The sequence below is a fragment of the Trichomycterus rosablanca genome, chromosome 8 (assembly GCF_030014385.1).
Source record: "Trichomycterus rosablanca isolate fTriRos1 chromosome 8, fTriRos1.hap1, whole genome shotgun sequence".
Taxonomy (NCBI): Eukaryota; Metazoa; Chordata; class Actinopteri; order Siluriformes; family Trichomycteridae; genus Trichomycterus; species Trichomycterus rosablanca.
This window is the reverse complement of record NC_085995.1, coordinates 20,893,489-20,915,107: the sequence shown is the minus strand read 5'-3', so window position 1 is coordinate 20,915,107 and position 21,619 is coordinate 20,893,489. Positions and strand designations below refer to the sequence as shown.

Here is a 21,619-nt window from a genome sequence, read left to right as displayed (position 1 = left end):
ACCACAGCTTCTAGTTTTACTGCATTTTCATGACGTCCCAACTTTACATACATGTATCTGAAACAACACTTGTGAAGTTCTGCAAGGAAGGAGGACCTCGTTCCCAGTTGCCATAGGAAACCTGAACCTTTCACAGTTTCCCTGGAGACAGCAGGGTCCCGTACAAAAGCCTGAGGTACCCGATTGGTCATTTGTGCTTGGCTTATTAAAGTCAGTGAACACCATGTGGAGATAAATATTTGTATTTGATTGGGAATAAAAAAAAGAATGCAGTTACCACCAACATCTGTAGAATCCAGACAAGTAAACACACCGCTCATCATTCTCATAGAGCGCTAGAACCAAGATTTGAAAGGTGTTAATGTGTAATTTAAAGTAATCTAAGCCAGACAAAGACTACATAAAGACTACACCAATGCGTCAAACCCTTACTGTCAGCCCCTAGAAATGTGAATGGTATAGCGGGTTTAACATTGGTGTTTGTCATTCGCACAGCCTACTAGTTAATTTGCACTATGCAGCGGTCCTAGCAATCCTACGGCAATTCAGTTAGCAATTGGTAAGTCAAAATGTCCAATATGTCAAAGTAGGTAAAAGCAGCTAAAAACATGACTCAGGTAACCAATTCTGTAGATGGGGGGGGTTGGGGGGGGGGGGTCAAAACATGGACGAGTTTATAAAGAAAGAAATAAACTGTACTTAGACAAACTATAGAGAGCATAATACTTGTACTTTACTGGCTTGTTCTTCTGAGGCGCAACAAAGACTACAGAGAGATGATCATGTGTGTAGAGAAGCACACTTTTCCATTGATTTTATTAATGTAATGTAATCCCCAAAAGGACAAAGGACGAAACCGGCTGGTTCTGGGCATGACTCCTGTACCTCTTGCTGCTCGGCAATAATAATCAAAAACGTCGATGGTTTACAGCTTCATATTGAAAAGAAAAAATCAAATCCAATTTGAGCTGTCTGTCTGAACATAGTAATAATGATCTCTTGTCTCTTATTTTCTCTCTCTCTGTGATGTTATCTAGAGCTCAGCACTGGGATCATTAAAATATAAGTGATTAGGGATCTAAGTGGGTATGGCTTAATACGTATTTATCAGCAGAAAACAGGCGCAATTAAAATTTTCCTTCCGTTGGATTTTCTGGTTCCTTGACTAACCCTCCTCCTGATTCCGTTTATCCTTTTATGTCTCTTTATATGTCCTCTGCTATATGTCTCTTTATATGTCCATCTTTTATTACGATTTCACTGTTCTTGTGGCAAGTGTCACAATTACCTTTTATCTGTGGAACTCTTGATATCTTGGCTAACCAAGATATACAGGGATCGCTATCATTTTTTTCTTACTTCTTTTTCTGTGCCTTAATTAAGACGCTATAAAGCTGTAGGACCTCTGATCCAAATTTCAACTTTTCCCTTTAATGCCACTGAACGGCCACAGCTGGTGTTAAATATTTCACCATAAAAGACATCTACACTTGTTCCAATATGTTCTTTGTTGCTTTTTCCACTGACAGCCAGGCAGATATAAGAAATATTAATTCTTTACTAGAGCTGGCTAAATACTTTTTCATGTCCGATACCTATACCGCAAATTGAGTATCTGCCGATACCGATACCAATTCGATAGTCATTTCTCCTCTCAAACTTCTAAGCAGTAATAATACATGTCTCAATGTACCATGGTTAAACTATCTAAATAACAATGCTCAGACTGTGAAACTAATATCCTAAATAAATAAATACAGAACCTACAACATCACACTTATTTTAACTTTTACACACAGAACATTTAGCAGCATTTTTGGTTTCACTTACGTTCGAGCTGTCGTTCACATGACACATCTCATTTTACGCTGTGTAGTCCAAAGTGTTTACAATTGGAAGATGTGGATGTCAATCAAACGTGATGGACCAATTAGAATTGACGCAGAGTTTGGTTGAGATTTTCCGTTACAGTTCTGTCACATTTTTAGATGATTAAACCCTGCTGGATTTAAAGAGGACGTCTGTGGCTAAACAAAAAAATGTGTAGTTTGTTTTATTTCATAACACTAATGGATTAATCGTTGAGGATGTGAGAGATCTCCAAGCCGGGACAAGATTTATTATTTATAAAGTGATTTTTATTGTGTTTAAATAGTGTTTTTAGATGTGGCAGTAGTAGATGATTTTTTAAAATGCTAAATGTTCAAGTAGATCTGTGTGTTTTCATTTCTGAATGGCTGTTGCGGATGAGTTGTAGATCAGTGGCACATGTTAATGTTGTCATTAAGATGCACCTTGTTACGGCAGTTGCCGAGTGAGCTGGCAATAAAAGGCGCTCTGCTGGAACGTATATTTGTGTGTTATTTGCTTTACACACAAACAATGGCTTTATTTACATTAAGTGTTATTTACATTAAGTGTTATTTACATTAAGCAACAGTACCGGATCAGATTACACGTTCTAGTCCTTCCGATATCTGATCCAGTGATTTGGGCCAATATCGGACCGATACAGATACAGAGTATCGGATCGGTGCCAGCCCTTCTTTTTATACTGTATGTTTGTTTGGGATGCATAAATAGCTATTTTTAGAACCATCCAGCCACTAGGAAGTGCTGTCGCCTCACAGCAAGAAGGTCCTGGGTCAGATTCCCTGGCCAGTGTGGAGTTTGCATGTGGGTTTCATCTGAGTGCTCAGGTTTCCCCCACAAGTGCAGTCTGGCCAGTGTGTGTGTGGACTGGCAACCTGTCTGTGGGGTGTTTCCTGAGGCCAGATCTGTCAGCACCACCCACCCAGTCGACTGATGCTAATGAGCAACTAGTCATCTGTATTTAATGTCCTGTTTAGCCTAAAAAATAAGAGAAAAGGACAAAAATTCTGGACCAATACGTAATCTCTCCAGCTTCTTAAACGCCTTCCAAAACTACAGGAACTTCAAAAACATGGCAATTATTTTTTTAAATGCAGTCAAACCAATAAATAGGTGGTCAAGGGCTTATTAGAGAGTTCAAAAGAGTTGGTTAAACAGCTTCTCATGGGCACAGAACCCCTGCTTTGCTGTTTCTAATTAACACCAGTGGAGTCCATTTGATTTTAATACTAACATGCTTCAGGATTCAACATTTTGTTGCAATGGCTTTTTCTATAGTTTGTTTTTTATATATTTGTTAAATTATGATAAATAAATATTTAATGAAACTTTTGTCTGTGGTTCTGTCTATACCGTCCTGTTAAAGCACAACATACAAGAATAAGTGGGTTTGGCTCTTAAATACTATTGCTAACAGCTGTCAGTTTGTTGAACTGGGTATTCTTTATCAGCACGAATCATTGCAAATAGACACACAAATGTTTGTGTATATACAATGTATATATAAGATGTCAGCAGCAGATCCTTTAACTCCTGTAAGTTGTGAGGTGGGGCCTCCATGGATCGGACTTGTTTGTCCAACACATCCCACAGATGCTCGACTGGATTGAGATCTGAGGAATCTTGAGGCCAAGTCAACACCTCAAACTTGTTGTTGTGCTCCTCAAACCGTTCCTGAACCATTTTTGCTTTGTGGCAGGGCGCATTACCCTGCTGAAAAAGGTCACAGCTATCAGGGAATAGCTGAAATAGACGTTTCCATGAAAGGGTGTACATGGTCTGCAACAATGCTTAGGTAGGTGGTACGTGTCAGAGTAACATCCACATGGATGGCAGGACCCAAGGTTTCCCAGCAGAACATTTCCCAAAGGATCACACTGCCTCCACCGGCTTGCCTTCTTCCCATAGTGTAACATGGTGCCATGTGTTTCCCAGGTAAGCAACGCACACGCACCTGGCCATCCACGTGATGTAAAAGAAAACGTAGTCAGACCAGGCCACCTTCTTCTATTGCTCGGTGGTCCAGTTCCGATGCTCACGTGCACATTGTTAGCAGCCAAAAAGGTTTGTGGCTGCCATGCCAACATTGTTGTCCTGCTGGACTGCTGGATGTGATGGAAATCTGCATTGACTCACAATAAATATCCAGAAACTTACTATTAGACCATTCTACTACAGACTTACTTATGTTATGAATTTAGTTTTAATTTGTTTCATTTTATTTTACTAACATTAAGTGAAATTTAAGGAGAAAATGCTAAAATGTTTTCAATTTTAATTTTAATGAACACACTAGAGTAAGGTCCCTTAAGACTGATGAAGCCCGACACCTCTGACAAACAACTTAGCTCACACAGAGGGAATTGGGTGTCTACCACACTGATGCTACCTCGCTGCCAAGTCCTTTAGCTATGGGAGAATTTCTCCCCAGCAACCACTGCATGAGCTTAATGATTGGACAAGCACACGTTGCCATAGCTACTGGAAGCTCCCATCCTGCTCCCTTTTCCCTTGAACCATTGTGCCAGACATTGTACTTCGTTTGCATGAGCAAGATTGCTGTCTGTCTGATTATCACTTACATCAGAATGGACTTGATGCTTGATGCTTAATGTTTTCACCATGTGTTCATGTTGTTTTAGCCACTAATTATATATCTGTACATCAATGAGCAGAGTATTGAAGCTGAAATTCTTTAAATGTGGCATGTAAGCAGTTCCAAACCCTTGTGGATTGGTTTTGGAATCCAAACCTTCAAGCTCTCAGTCGGCACCAAAGTAGAAACAGTAGCCTACTACCAATTTGAAAGAGTGCTGGGCTAGACGTGCCTTGCTACTGAAAACGAGAGGTGAATCCACACACTTGCAATAATGGAAATAGATCCCAGATGCAAGATGTCTCAACCAAGATAGAACAATACTGTTGCTAAAAAGTCACTAACTATGCACCAATTGCAATTCTGAGTGCCAATGTTTTATTTTTTTATTATTTTTTTTTTATGCATTTTGTCCCCCTTTCTCTCAATTTTAGTGAGTCCAATTTTTTTTTACCCAATTGTGTTATGCTTCCTCTCTACTGGAGCTGACCCCCACCCTGACTGAGGAGAGCCGTGACTAACACACGCCCCCACCGACAAGTGCGCAGTAGCCGACCGCATCTTTTCACCTGCATGAGGCGAGTTCATATGCGGATCAGCATTGTGTATGGAGAGTCACACCCTGATTAATGCATTATCCCTCTCTGTGCAGGCGCCATCAATCAGCCAACAGAGGTTGTATTTGCATCAGCTATAAGGAATCCTTTTCCAGCACCCACCCTGAATGAACAACAAGCCTGCTGGATAGCAGAGCTGAGATTCAAAAAGACGAGTTCGAGATGTCAGCTCTGGTGTTCTAGTGTGTTTTACCGCTGCGCCACCTGAGCGCCCATGTGATGCTGTTATAAATGTCTTATTACATTTGTCATTTCAAATGTTGAAAAAAAATCAGAGTTGTTCCCTTACTGCTTACTTTCGCTGTGTGTGTGTGCATGTGTAAATGTGACGGGCACAGAATCGGTTATATAAGACTGATCTAAGTTGTGGGCTGTGGTTGGTTTCTATTATTTTGGCCACCTTGGTGGCAATCGTACATGGTTGAACCTGCAGATTCTGAAAGTTCCCGTTCTTTCTTGTCACAGACGATCAGAGCAGCCTGTCATGTTGTGAAATCCAATTCTCATTTCTGTGCTATCCACTGGCGATTTCTCTAAGACTGCAAGGGAAGCTCAGCTTCCCCTAAAATGTCAAAAATTAAATAGTCAAATATGTACAGTTGTGTTAACATTTCATTGACTACAAATGCGTTAGAACACGTTCATCTCGAAGACGAGTTCGTTCAGAATCAGCTACTTATCACAAATCGACTGACTCGAACTTCTCATACAATCCCGTCGCGTCAATGCATTTCGCCGCAGAAGCTGAGCGTCTATTCACTTCAGCTGAGCGTCTATTTCCATCGCGGATTTTGCGAGTATAGTCGAAAGACAAACTGCAACCCATTTCAGGCCATTTTCTTGAAAAGGAATGGAGGGCAGAATTTATGTATAAATAAATTGACAAATTTTATCATGTAAGCCGACAATGAGCTTCCCCTCTTTGAAAGACCAGCAGCCGCCACTGGTGCTATCCCTGTTCTATCCACTTTCTCTATTGCGGGCTGAGGTTGGTTTCTATTATTTTGGCCACCTTATTTATTTGCTATGCTGTCCTTTTTGTTTAGTGATCGAGATGCACCAGTCGGTTGGCCGGTTGGCTGGTTTTCAGCGTGATCAGCCATAACCGATTATATGAGACTGATCTCAGTTGTGGGCTGTTATTATTTTGGCCACCTTGGTGGCAATCGTACATGGTTGAACTTGCAGGTTCTGAAAGTTCCCGTTCTTTCTTGTCACAGACGATCGGAGCAGCCTGTCATGTCGTGAAATCCAATTCTCAGTTCTGTGCTATCCCTGTTCTATCCACTTTCTCTATTGCGGGCTGCGATTGGTTTGTATTATTTTGGCCACCTTATTTATTTGCTATTCTGTCCTTTTTGTTTAGTGATCGAGATTCACTGATCAATTGCCCGGTAACCAGAATTGGAAAAATTGGAAAAGAAGAAAATAGCAAATAAACAAGGTGGCCAAAATAATAGAATCCAACCGCAGCCAGCAATGGAGAAAGTGGATAGAACAGGGATAGCGCAGAAGTGAGAACTAGATTTCACAATATGATAGGCTAAACAGGAACGGAAACTTTTGGAGCCTGCAGGTTCAACCATGTACGATTGCCACCAACTGGCGCACCCTGTGGATAATAAGGATTAACAGGTGGGATCCGCTCCAAACAAGGGGCATCACACCACCACTGTATAGATCTTTCACAACTGGTAAGAACAACTATCATGATAACCGGGGAAATACTGCTTTTCTTGACATTTTCCGAGGTTTTATCAGTGCGTGGATGTGACCTGGATGAATAATTAAGCTGCTAAAATATCTGGGTAAAACTGAGGATAAACCCTTGGTATGAAGGGAAATATGCAATTATTATGTCTTCAAGACAGGATGTCAGAACATTTCCACCCACAGAAACCCAACGCCTCTACCATTATGGCCGCGTTTAAATCCATTTCAGACTTCAGTCTGACCAGATTCAAACTGCAGGCTGTTATTTATAGCGTAGAATAAAAAGTATGCACATGTTGAGAATAAATGACCAAACCTATAAAGCCAGAAGAACATATAAACAGATTTTATAGTTTATAATTGGATTGAAAGCTGTTAATTACTAAAAACAGAGCCAACAGTTTGCACAATACGAAGAATTGTGGCGGAAAAGCATCTTTAATAACAGGAAAAAAGCAAATTAAGAAACTCCAGCTGCCAGTCTTTGCTATCAAACAGATGTCTAACGTCTAGGGTTACAAGTTTACTGCAAATTGTGGGTTTCTAAGCCTGATTTTCCAGGCACTAGCACATTTTAAGGATCTGCATGAATATCATCTTGATCAGACTTATGTGTGGTCATGACGAGCGCTCATGTAGTGAAAATTGTCTGGTGGTCTGATTTCCCACTCGCCCATCAGTCGCTGAGTCTTCAGTATTTTCCAGCATGTTCAAAATGATCGGCTGTGTCTCAAATACCACACAATATTTTAAATAATGCTTGTAATGAGTGTGATTTGACATACAGCTTTCCAGACCAAGGTAGCATCTGACATCTGTTCCCTGTGCAGTCTAATGAATGGTCTGCAAATTGGTCCTTCTACTTTTAGTTTTAGGTTTTTGTATCCTAAACACTTACACCGTGCAACCCTGCTTTGTACCTGTATCCCACAAGCACTAACCTCATTCATTTCTTTTTTGGCATTTACATACAACGACCAGGCATGAAGTGAATAACACTGATTATCTCTTCATCACGGCACCTGTTAGTGGGTGGGATATATTAGGCAGTGAACATTTTATCCTCAAAGTTGATGTGTTAGAAGCAGGAAAAATGGTCTTGGTGGTCCAAGAAGGGAACAGTGGTAAACCGGCAACAGGGTCATGGGCGGCCAAGACTTACTGATGCACGTGGGGAGTGAAGGCTGGCCTGTGTGGTCCGATCCAACAGACGAGCTACTTTAGCTCAAATTGCTAAAGAAGTTAATGCTGGTTCTGATAGAAAGGTGTCAGAATACACAGTGCATCACAGTTTGTTGCGTATGGGGCTGCATAGCCGAAGACCAGTCGGGGTGCCCATGCTGACCCCTGTCCACTGCCGAAAGCACCAACAATGGCCACGTGAGCATCGGAACTGGACCACGGAGCAATGGAAGAAGGTGACCTGGTCTGATGAATCACGTTTTCTTTTACATCACGTGGATGGCCGGGTGCGTCGCTTACCTGGGGAACACATGGCACCAGGATGTACTATGGGAAGAAGGCAAGCAAACACAAACATTTGGGCAATGTTCCGCTGGGAAACCTTGGGTCCTGCCATCCATGTGTGATTTTACTACACATACCACCTACCTAAGCATTGTTGCAGACCATGTACACGGTATTCCCTGATGGCTGTGGCCTCTTTCAGCAGGATAATGCGCCCTGCCACAATTGTTTGAGGAGCACAACAACCAGTTGACTTGGCCTCCAAATTCCCCAGATCTCAATCCAATCGAGCATCTGTGGGATGTGCTGGACAGACAAGTCCGATCCATGGAAGCCCCACCTCACAACTTACAGAAGTTAAAGGATCTGCTGCTAACATCTTGGTGCCAGATACCACAGCACATCTTCAGGGGTCTAGTGGAGTCCATGCCTCAACAGGTCAGGGCTGTTTTGGCAGCAAAAGGGGGACCAACACAATATTAGGAAGATGGTCATAATGTTATGCCTAATTGGTGTATGTATTTGCTTTATTTTATATACTTATTTATTAAATTTTCTCCTCATTTATGGCTGTATAAACAATTGGCTACAGAGTGAATAATAATGAATAATCTGTAATGGTCACTGTTTGTGTATATGTTCAAGTTTTACAATGTGAAAATTAATAAATATACTTTAAAAAATGTATGTAATGTAAATTTGTCCATCCTATTACGGTACACTTTCACATCTCAATTTTCCTATCGTTCTAGATTCCAATTACAATGCTGACTTAATGCACTGTAATTAGCTATTTTTAATTGCCTTTAAATAGGAAGCCAACCACAGCGATTAATTCCCAACTCTTTCAAACCCTAATGCATGAAATATTCATTTCATTTAAATTCAGGGCTTTAGTCTACATACAATTAGACATAGAGAGTAATGGAGGGATAATCGGAGGATAAGAGAAAGGGGGAAAGGATAAAAGAGCAGTAAAAAAAGGAAAACAGGGAAACACAGCATGTGTGGGCTTTCCTAAATCCTTGTCCTTGTTTTCCTAATACAGTATATTCATACTGTCTGCCCTGAAGCCAATGCCTACTCATATGAGACTCAATGAGACAGCCAGATGAATCAAATGCTTGAAAATATATCTATGTTAGCTTGATAAATACAAACAAAATTGTCAAATACCATTAAACTACAATTCTAACTGTACACAAAACAAGAAGCAATCTGCATCATGCCACATACAGTCATTTTATACCATCTGGTACATGCATTCAGATACAAAGGTTCTTCATTAAGTTTCCTCACTTTTTTAACTCTATTTTTTAAGAATTTAAAAACAAATTGCATCACTTTTCTACAGTCACCTTCCGATGCATTTTTCCCAGCGTCGTACCAACTTTTTAATGCCATCAGCAAAAAATGGTTTCGTATATTTTTTATAATGTACTCCTACCATACAGATGAATGTTTTGGGTATACAATTAATGAATATAGCACAACTACTGCCCTCAGCCGTACCCCATTTATCAATTAAAAGAAACCCACATAGGTACCAAACCATCCCACTGACCAATTGTTGTTTGGCTTGCAGTTCGTAATCAGAACTGCAATGAAACTAGCATAATAATAAAAACTTACTAGCCTCCTTATTTGTTAGTGCTCCTTGTAGGTGCACAATTAGAGACTAGAGCGATTTTTCATGCACAAGTATTTTATCATTGGACACTTTCTGATCACAAGATGCTGCTGGCTTGATATTTTAAGCTCTGACAAAGAGGTGTTTAAAATCCCAACAACATTGCTGCAGGACTCTCCCAGGACCACTACAGAGCAGGTATTATTTAGGTGGTGGATCATTCTCAGCACTGCAGTGACACTGACATGGTGGTGTGTTAGTGTGTGTTGTGCTGGTATGAGTGGATCACACACAGTTTTTAAATACCGTGTCCACTCACTGTCCACTCTATTAGACACTCCTACCTAGTTGGTCCACCTTGTAGATGTAAAGTCTGAGACGATCGCTCATCTATTTCTGCTGTTTGAGTTGGTCATCTTCTAGACCTTCATCAGTGGTCACAGGACGTTGCCCACGGGGTGCTGTTGGCTGAATATATTTGGTGGGTGGACTATTCTCAGTCCAGCAGTGACAGTGAGGTGTTTAAAAACTCCATATAGCCATCACAATTTGGCCCTTGTCAAACTCATATCCTTACGCTTGCCCATTCTGCTTCTAACACATCAACTTTGAGGGTAAAATGTTCATTGGATGCCTAATATATCCCACCTAATAACAGGTGCCGTGATGAAGAGATAATCAATGTTATTCACTTCACTTGTCAGTGGTCATAATGTTATGCCTAGCCGGTGTACATATATACATATACACGTCTGCAGTACAAAATTCTTTCTTCGCATATCCCAACTTGTTTGGAAGCTGGTGGTCAGAGCTCAGGGTCAGCCATTGCCTGGAGCAGACAGGGTTAAGGGCCTTGCTCAAGGGGCCCAACAGTGGTTGCATGGCAGAGCTGGGATTCAAACTCTCAACCTTTCAATTGATAGCCCAAAGCCTTACCCACTAGGCTAACACGGTCTCCATGTCACATGAAGAGGATGTAGCTTGTTTTCTAGGAGGCATTAACTAGCCCTTACTCCCCTAGATTCACATGTAAGAGGGGAAACTCAGCTAGTAGGTGGAAACTTGGCAACATCTACGATTGGAAGAAACTATGAAAAAATATGTCATTTTTGACATTTCTCACTAAATATATTTCTGGAAAGCTGAAAAAGTAGTAAAATAAAAAGTGCTGGTGTTAAATGTACACTTTCTTTTGTGGTCAGTAACAATGTGGCTGTCTTTGTGTGTATGGATTGATGTGTGTGTGTCTTCACAAGGTGATAATAGATAAAAATTGCCTGGCAACCTTCTCTATACATATAAGCCGTCAGCTTGTCCTTGGAAAAAGCTCGCCTCAAATCCATGTGTAACACCTTCATCAGCACTAAGCTTGTTACAGCACTGGCTATTTAAAAAGAACTATTAATATTAAGCTTAGTGGTTTGACTTCGTCAGGTTGGTTTGGACTAATAGTGCCAAAATGTCCATTATTTATTTAACATATATCCTCAGTAAAGGTTATCTGAGGAGATTTTATTACTGGTTATCTAGAATTTGTATGTACTTTATGCTTCTATATTGTGTTTTAAGTAGGTGGTCACTGATCCACCCCCATGACACCCCCATGACAGATCTGATAGTCTGAATGGTCCTTTTTGTCTTTGGCCTGAGAAGCTCTACGTATATTGTTTCTGAAAGCAAACTAAATTGTGGACTCATTTGACCACAGCATCGATGTCTTTTGGTCCATCTGAGATGAGCTCAGGCCCAGAGACCTTGGTGGTGTCTCTGTATAGAATATATGTTTGGCTTTCTATTTATGTAATTAAAACCACCTCCTTGTTTCTACACTCAATGTCCATTTTATTAGCTCCACTTACCATATAGAAGCACTTTGAAGTTCTACAATTACAGACTGTAGTCCATCTGTTTCTGTACATACCTTGTAGCCTGCTTTCACCCTGTTCTTCAATGGTCAGGACCCCCACAGGACCACCACAGAGCAGGTATTATTTGGGTGGATCATTCTCAGCACTGCAGTGACACTGACGGTGTGTTAGTGTGTGTTGTGCTGACATGAGTGGATCAGACACAGCAGTGCTGCTGGAGTTTTTAAATACTGTGTCCACTCACTGTCCACTCTATTAGACACTCCTACGTAGTTGGTCCACCTTGTAGATGTAAAGAGCTAGAGCTTCATCAGTGATCACAGGACGCTGCCCACGGGGCACTGTTGGCTGTATACATTTCTGGTTGGTGGACAATTCTCAGTCCTGCAGTGACAGTGAGGTGTTTAAAAACTCCAGCAGCGCTGCTGTGTCTGATCCACTCATACCAGCACAACACACACTAACACACCACCCCCATGTCAGTGTCACTGCAGTGCTGAGAACCATCCACCACCCAATAATAACTACTCTGTAGTGGTCCTGTGAGAGTCCTGACAAAGCATGCAGAGAAACAGATGGACTACAGTCAGTAATTGTAGAACTACAAAGTGCTTCTATATGGTAAGTGAAGCTGATAAAATGGACAATGTGTTTAGAAAAAAGCAGGCGGTTTTAATGTTATGGCTGATTGGTGTATAGTTTAAGGTTGCATTTCTTGATGCAGCTGTGGACTGCGTTACAGTTTTCTAAAGTACTCCCAAGCCTATGTAGCTATATTTATCACAGCACTTTACTAAATCTCCTAACTTTTCTATAAATGGGGGCTGTACACAATCAGATCAGTACAGCTCAGTCTATATGCAACAAAACAACACACAAACAGACCAATCACAGCAGAATGAACATCAAGTAAACGGGTGAAAGATCAAACATGTGGGTGGGAACAGTCGGCCTATAGAGCTCTGATTGTTGAGAGTGCAGAGTGTAGGAGCAAAGGCATCCATCCGTGGTTACACTCCCTTATGGTTACAAGGCACTGTTTTTCTTTCTTCTATTTCAACATATTGTCACAATTCAGAAACAAAAGACCAAGAGAACTTGAAAATCCTGATCTTAAAAGCTTAGAGCCACATGGACCTCAGGTATTTATCAGCTGAGGAATAGTGCATGAGATTTTGTAAATAAACACAATTTTTAATTTAAACATTAGGTATAAACGTTACTGATTAAATTAAAATAAAATATATGTATAATAGTTTAATAGTATGGGTTGCACAGTGGCACATGTAGTATGGGTGTCTCACTGCTCTTGAGTCCTAGGGGCATGCATTTTCTCTCCATTTTCCTCCTGATTTAGTGCACTCAATTTGTCTTCCGCTGCTCAGGGATACCCGATCACATCCGAGGAGAGCACAGCGCTGTACACGCCTCTTCAGACACGTGTACAGCCCTCCTCTTCTCGTCCCTGCATTCTGCACAGGTGTCTCTTCCACCAATCAGGGTCCTTACACAGCTTATGAAGATCCCACCCACACGTAGTCCGGCCCCCACCCTGCAGATACGATGGCCAATTATGCCCACCAGGTGGCGCCCAACTCCATCAGCTCTTTTGTGTCTTATCCACTCATACCAGCACAACACACACTAACACACCACCACCATGTCAGTGTCACTGCAGTGCTGAGAATGATCCACCACCCAAATACAGTGGGAGAGTCCTGACAAAGCATGCAGAGAAACAGATGGACTACAGTCAGTAATTGTAGAACTACAAAGTGCTTCTATATGGTAAGTGAAGCTGATAAAATGGACAATGTGTGTAGAAACAAGGAGAAGCCTATGTAGCTAAATTGATCACAGCACTGTACTAAATGTCCTAACTTTTCTAGAAATGGGGTCTGTACACAATCAGATCAGTACCCTGCAGATACGATGGCCAATTATGCCCACCAGATGACGCCCAGCCGACCAGTGGCAATGCCGAGTTTCGAACCGAGGAGTTCAGAATCTCGGCACTGGTGTGCTAGCGGAATATCCCACTGTGCCACCTGGGCGCCTACCTTACTAAGAATTTTAACTTGAGTCACTGTGAGGAGTTTTAACATTTAACATTTTTCATTCGTGTAGCATTTAAGTACCTAATGTTAACTGGTTAATTTGAGGTGGTCCTAGCAATCCTACAGCAATTTAGTTAGCAATGGGTCAAAATGTTAAAGATATCAAAGTGTAAAGCAGCTAAAAACACGACTCCCAACCAATTCTGTGGACACGGGAAGGGTGACAAACACGGATGAGTATTTTCGTTTTTGAGACAGTCACTATGTTCTAGGTTTACATTCAACATTGAGGTAGCTGTGCTGTGTACTGTAGCTTCCATTTATTCCATCATTCAATTTATGAGTGTCATTTAATGACTGACGTGAAATGTGGCAATTTATTAAGCACATTTTCCCGTGAATTTAGTAGGGCCTAGTTATGATAGTACAAATGCTGCACCACAGAACTTCGAAACAATACTCCCAATAGTGTCTCTAGGAATGTTTAATCTATACCCATTACTCTTTTGGTGCATCGAAATTCTCTTTTCTCAGCTTTTGTAACAGCTCCCTAGTTTTCACCATGGTTGCAAGACACCTTGAACACATTTCTGGGTGGTGTTATTTAACACATCACAGCTGAAGCAAATTAGGTGTTGTTATTGAGTTCTAAATGATTTCATCATGTTGTAACCCATATTTTGGCCATACAGGCTAGTAGTAAGTTCTAATATCAGCACTAGTACAGTGCTGTGAACAGTATTTCTTCTATTTTGCTATATCTGTTTTTTTTATTTTTTTATTTTTTTTTTTTCCCACTTTTTCCCCCCAATTTGTATCCCCCAATCTAGTTGTGTCCAATTACCCCTCACCGCTGATTGAGGACGCCACTCAACTGACTTGCCGGTATGCAATCAGTACAGCCTGCATTTTTCACCTGAACGAGCCAAGTTCATACACCGAGAGACACTGTGCACGGAGGGTCACACCCCCCTTAGTGTTATTCCTCAGCCCTGTGCAGGCGCTGTCAGTCAACCAGCAGGGGCCGCAGTTGTACCAGTCATGAGGACCTATGCTCCGACTTCTACCCCTAACCCTGAACAACAGCCAAACGTTGTTCATGCTGCCGCCCAACCCAGTCGGAAAGGTAGAGCTGAGTTTCGATACGATGTATCTGGAAACCCCAACTCTGGTGAGCTAGCGCCATTTACCGCTGCACCACCTGAGCGGCTTTATATCTGTTTTATTACATGTATTTCAGCTGATTTTAATATAAAAGGCAACACAAGTAAACACAATATGCAGCTTTAAATTAATCATTCCATGCATTGCACATTTCTTTGAAATCTGTGTCACTCATGTGAAAAAGTAAGTGCCCCCTACAAACTAATGAATGGTTGTACCGCATCTATGTAGAGATATTCTGGCCCACTCTTTGGGTTTGTCTGAAAACCTAGTGAACTCTCAACATAGACAGCATTTTACGGCATGCTTTGCGCACTCCCGAGAAGAAGCCTGTTCGAATTCTTAGATACACTTAAATGCTGCCTTATGAGGTGCCTTATTTCGAAGCTGTCAACTGCCTGAATAATGCATCCGATGCTTCCTTAGCAGTGAAGGCAATCCCAGCATTCAGTGCAGCATACCTTTTTGCAAATGTGGCGGACGAATGCGAAGCAATGAACGAAGTTCTTATATACTATATATATATATATATATATATATATATATATTTATTTTATATTTTTTTTTCTCCCCTTTTTCTACCTTTTAGTGTGTCCAATTGCCCGATTGCGTCATGCTTCCTCTTCAATGCCGATCCCTGCTCTGATTGAGGCTAACCCACGCCCCCTCCGACAAGTGGGCAGTAGCCGTATGCATTTTGTCACCTACTCTTTGTCGAGTGCAATGTGGATCAGCACTGTGGAGAGACACACCCTGACAGCACTCAATCAATCAGCCAGCAGAGGTCGCAATTGCATTAGTTAATTTCCTCCAAATAGGGACATTGGGGTGGGAGGGGGACTTGAGGAAACCCAGAAAAGAAGAACATAATAAACTCCACACAGACAGAAACTCCATAGAAGTTCCATACTCTGAAGCATTGCCACAATCATACCACTTGTTATGCCAACATGCAGTCCGAGCAAATTGTTCTATATTTTTATAACATCTGACTGTAGACTGATTATTGCAATGCTTTAAAAAGTCCATACCTACAATTTTTAAATAGAACCTTTTATTAGTTGTTGCCCTCTATTCATTTCCTAGTGTTGCTGAGAATACCCACCAACCAGGTCGCCCCTTCACACAGTTACCACAGCAACCACAGCCACCCCTCGAATGAAACACAAGCGCCATGTGTAAACAGCATGGTGAGAGTTACAGAAAGGTATAAAATGGCATGTGAAAAGGCATCCAACAATCAGCTATTTCATTTACATTTGCGTCATTTAGCAGACACTTTAGCAGTACACAATCTAAGGAGTACAGGGTTAAGAGCTTTGCTTAGATCTGGCAGATGTGGGGCTTGAACCTGCAACCTTGTGATCACTAATCCAGTACCTTAACCACTGAGCTACCACTAAGCTTGCCCCATTGTACCTGTAGCTTTAACATGTTCATAATGCAAGATTTATTCTTGGACAACACGTAACACACAACTCATGACTCAGACCATGAAGAATCATGAAGATGATGTGTGAATGATGCAAGACAGACGCTCTCATTATTCAGCAGGTCTGTGCTCCAGACGCCCAGGGAGACAGACACAAATAAACACAGGCACAATCCCAAGAGCCCAACCAGCAGTGCTCAAACCTATAACTATGATAAAACAGCTAATGAGCAAATATCAAAAATAACATTAATTATTAACATTTTTATTCACTCAGTTTTGTGAAATGCTTTATTTTACATAGTGGGTCCAGAGTATGTTCTAGAAAAACACCTAGAGCAGGGGTGTAAATACATCTTGGAGCGTTGCACAGATCACTCAAACATCATCTCACTCATACCTAGAGGCAAATGAGAGCAGCCAAATTCACCCAATGGCATTGTTTTGGGGGGTTGAGGACAGGGATGGTTGAGGACTCGAGTCCACAGCGACTTCAGACTCGACTCAGACTTGTTTCAAATGACTCGGAAACGACTCATAAACAACAAGAGTCCCTAGCGTCAGCATGTGTTAACATTAGTTACGTGTGACAATTATATATATATATATGTATATATATGTATATGTATATATATATATACAGTGGGGCCAAAAAGTATTTAGTCAGCCACTGATTGTGCAAGTTCTCCTACTTAGACAGATGAGAGAGGTCTGTAATTTTCATCATAGGTACACTTCAACTATGAGAGACAAAATGAGAAAAAAAAATCCAGGAAATCACATTGTAGGATTTTTAAAGAATTTATTTGTAAGTTATGGTGGAAAATAAGTATTTGGTCACCCACAAACAAGCAAGATTTCTGGCTCTCACAGACCTGTAACTTCTTCTTTAAGAAGCTCTTCTGTCCTCCACTCGTTACCTGTATTAATGGCACTTGTTGGACATCGTTATCTGTATAAAAGACACCTGTCCACAGCCTCAAACAGTCAGACTCCAAACTCAACCATGGCCAAGACCAAAGAGCTGTCGAAGGACACCAGGAAGAAAACTGTAGACCTGCACCAGGCTGGGAAGAGTGAATCTACAATAGGCAAGCAGGTTGGTGTGAATAAATCAACTGTGGGAGCAATTGTAAGAAAATGGAAGACATACAAGACCATTGATAATCTCCCTTGGGGTGAAGATCTCATCCCGTGGGGTCAAAATGATCATGAGAACGGTGAGCAAAAATCCCAGAACTACTCGGGAGGGACCTGATGAATGACCTGCAGAGAGCTGGGACCAAAGTACAAAGGCTACCATCAGTAACACACTACGCCGAGAGGGACTCAAATCCTGCAGTGCCAGGCGTGTCCCCCTGCTTAAGCCAGTACATGTTGAAGTACATGTCTGAAGTTTGCCAGAGAGCATATGGATGATCAAGAAGAGGATTGGGAGAATATCATGTGGTCAGATGAAACCAAAATGGAACATTTTGGTAAAAACTCAACTCGTCTTGTTTGGAGGAAGAAGAAAAACCCAAGAACACCATACCTACTGTGAAGCATGGGGGTGGAAACATCATGCTTTGGGGCTGTTTTTCTGCAAAGGGGACAGGACGACTGATCCGTGTTAAGGGAAGAATGAACGGGGCCATGTATCGTGAGATTTTAAGCCAAAACCTCCTTCCATCAGTGAGAGCATTGAAGATGGAACGTGGCTGGGTCTTCCAGCATGACAATGATCCTAAACACACCGCTCGGGCAACGAAGGAGTGGCTCCATAAAAAGCATTTCAAGGTCCTGGAGTGGCCTAGCCAGTCTCCAGACCTCAACCCCATAGAAAATTTGTGGAGTCCGTGTTGCCCAGCAACAGCCCCAAAACATCACTGCTCTAGAGGAGATCTGCATGGAGGAATGGGCCAAAATACCAGCTACAGTGTGTGCAAACCTGGTGAAGACTTACAGGAAACGTTTGACCTCTGTCATTGCCAACAAAGGTTATGTTACAACGTATTGAGTTGAACTTTTGTTATTGACCAAATACTTATTTTCCACCATAATTTACAAATAAATTCTTTAAAAATCCTACAATGTGATTTCCTGGATTTTTTTTTCTCATTTTGTCTCTCATAGTTGAAGTGTACCTATGATGAAAATTACAGACCTCTCTCATCTTTCTAAGTAGGAGAACTTGCACAATCAATGGCTGACTAAATACTTTTTGACTCCACTGTATACATATATATATACAGTATATATACAGTATATATATATATATATATTTTTTTTTTTTTTTTTTTTTTTTTTTTTTTGTTACCTTTGGAATGGAATCTCACTTAAAATGGTGGAATACCCTACATAGTGCACTTCACAGGAACAACTGGGGTGAATGGAACGCTCCCCGACAGAATTGGCTGGCGCTAGTGGTTGTAAGACCACTGAACCAATCAGACCTTCTGATTGTAATTTTTAGTAAGAAATGCTGTTATTTGCATTTATTCAGTTTGCGTCACACAGATGATGTGTCAATGAAACGCTTGATGGGCTTTCTAACTAGTTAGTGTTTTACTTCACCACCGCGAAAAGTTTGGAGGTTTTTAATTATAAGCACATTTACAAAATAACAAATTATATTCCTAATGGGACAACAGACGGTTATAAATTTAATAGCATCAGGAAGAACATAAGCTAAGGTAAGCAGTGGTTATGATTTTTTTGCCGTGCTTTTGTTTTGCAATGAAAACAAAATGTATCAGTTTAAGCTTTTAACTGGCACCTTACTTTTACGGAAATTACATTAATTTGCACAATGACTAGGAAGGTAAAGGCACCAAGTAAAACAGCAAAATACAGTTACTAATCTGTTGTTGTTTTTTATCTGATTTACATATTATTTGTTTATTTCTACGCTACATTTCCAATATATGTTTTGTGTATATTATATTGACTCCTGACTTGACTCTGACTCTAATTGTCGGCCACGTAAAATGACACAGTGGGGTCAGCAGACGCTGAGGCACATAGTGACTGAACCAATCAGACCTTCTGATTGGTTCAAGTTTAGTGGATCAAAGAGGTCGCCAGCTTTCTGCAGAATCGCTACAGACCTCCAAACTTCATGTGGCCTTCAAATTAGCTCAAGAACAGTGCGTAGAGAGCTTCATGGGATGGTTTTCCATGGCCGAGCAGCTGCATCAAGGTGTATGGTAAAATTAATTTTATAATCATGTGATGTTAGGGTTAAGAAAGCAGGTAATTACATGCACAGGAATGTCTTACCTTGACAGGTGAAGCATTTGACATGGAAGTGGCTGTTCTGCACTCGCACAACCTCTCCTTTACAAATCTCTCTGCAGCGAAAACAGCGGATTGGTCCCGAACTGCGCTCACTTCCACAAAAGCTCTGCTGATGAGGTACTGCTGAGAACAACAGAGATGTAACAATTAGAACCATCCAACAGAAGCATGTTTAGTGGATCAAAAAACTTGTTTTCTTATCAGACCTTATTGGATTTAAGGTGTACAGCACATGGAATCTGATGCAAGAGTCTATCCCCTACCCCCACTCTTGAGTGTATATGGCAGATAGGTCTGGTCTGATTTTTGTCCTATTAAAGATTTATTAGATGTACTCAAGACATTCCGTCAGCAAGTGAATCAATTACTGTCAACCCCCTGTGGCAATGGTTTTTTCCCCCTCTTTATTTTTTAATAGGTGTTGTTAGAAACATGTCAAATGATAGGTAATCAACAACCAAATCCGCTTGTCTGGAAAGACAGAGATGGGTAAAGTGGAAATAAATTTTTCTCTCTCATGCAGCAGTATGGTGATTGTTTAAGTAATGGCTAGTTCACACTACATGGTTTTTGCCATGATTTTCGCTCGCCAACAGGTCACCGCCAGATGTGCCAGCTCGGAGGCCAATCGCCATTGCTCTGGGCTAGAAAATTGGATCTTAATGGCTACGTACTCAAAATCATGTAGTGTGAAAATTGTTGCAATCAGGTTATGACTGACAGTGAGTGCAGTGCGGAACTACAGCCACTGAGAACACAAGATACAGAGTGAGGGGAAACCTGGGGGAGGAGCTGTAAACGTTTCATTGCAAAAATATTTATTTACCTCCAACTCTTTCTGCAGAACAGACAATCCCTGTTGGCTGCGTTTGACAATCCCTGTTGGCTAGTGTTTTTACCTATTCGACTTCGACATCTTTGACATTTTGACTAAGCAATTGCTGACTGAATTGCTGTAGGATTGCTAGGACGGCCTCATAGTGCAAATTAACCAGTAAACCTGAGGCACTTAAACGCTACAAAAAAATTTTTTATTACACGGTTCTTGGCGCGATTTTCATGGCCGTGAATTAGGTACGGCCCTCATTATATTATATTATTTACATTTTATTACAGGGGTACTATATTTTAACCAATGACAGACCATCATTACTGGACAATTAAACATTAACCAATGAGCTGATAGCAATTTCTTTTTTTCTTTTTTTAAATTTCTTTTTTTCTTTTTTTTCTTTTTCCCTCATTTTTCTCCCCCAACCTAGTCGTGTCCAATTATCCTGATTATGTCCTCTATACTGATTCGACCCTTCACCGCTGACTGAGGACGCCTCTCAACTGACTGCATTTTTCACCTGCACGAGTCGAGTTCATACACTGACGGGCACTGTCAGTCAGCCAGCAGGGGCCGCAGTTGATCATGCAGCCGCCCAGCCCAGTCAGAAAGGCAGAGCTGAGATTCGATACGATGTATTTGAAAGCCCAACTCTGGTGCTGATAGCAATTTCTTAAAATAATATAAATAGAAACTCCTTGTGCTTCATCACTGCAAAATTCCTTGTCATTATTGTTGATAAAAACCCTTTAACACTATACAAAAACACATAATAATACAATTATTTAAATAATTAAAATAGATAAGTATACCTACAGTGGGGGAAATAAGTATTTGATCCCCTGCTGATTTTGTAAGTTTACCCCCTTACAAAGACTTGAACAGTCTATAATTTTTATGGAAGGTTTATTTTAACAGAGAGAGACAGAATATCAACAAAAAATCCAGAAAAAAAAACATTAAATAAAAGTTATAAATTAATTTGTATTTAATTAAGGGAAATAAGTATTTGATCCCCTACCAACCAGCAAGAATTCTGACCCCCACAGACCGGTTATGTACCCATGAGGCACACAAATTTGTCCTGTCCCT

At 40.9% G+C, this 21,619-nt stretch overlaps 1 protein-coding gene across 1 annotated transcript in view; it reads right to left on the bottom strand.

The window, feature by feature from the left end:
- The window catches only part of ablim3 (actin binding LIM protein family, member 3), an 81,224-nt gene extending 61,372 nt beyond the window's left edge, over positions 1-19,852 (bottom strand). Inside the window, exon 1 of the mRNA XM_062999621.1 lies at positions 19,678-19,852. Within this exon, the coding sequence (XP_062855691.1) occupies positions 19,678-19,852 (175 nt within the window). The remainder of the gene's footprint in view (positions 1-19,677) is intronic.
- Between the last annotated feature and the right edge of the window lie 1,767 nt (positions 19,853-21,619).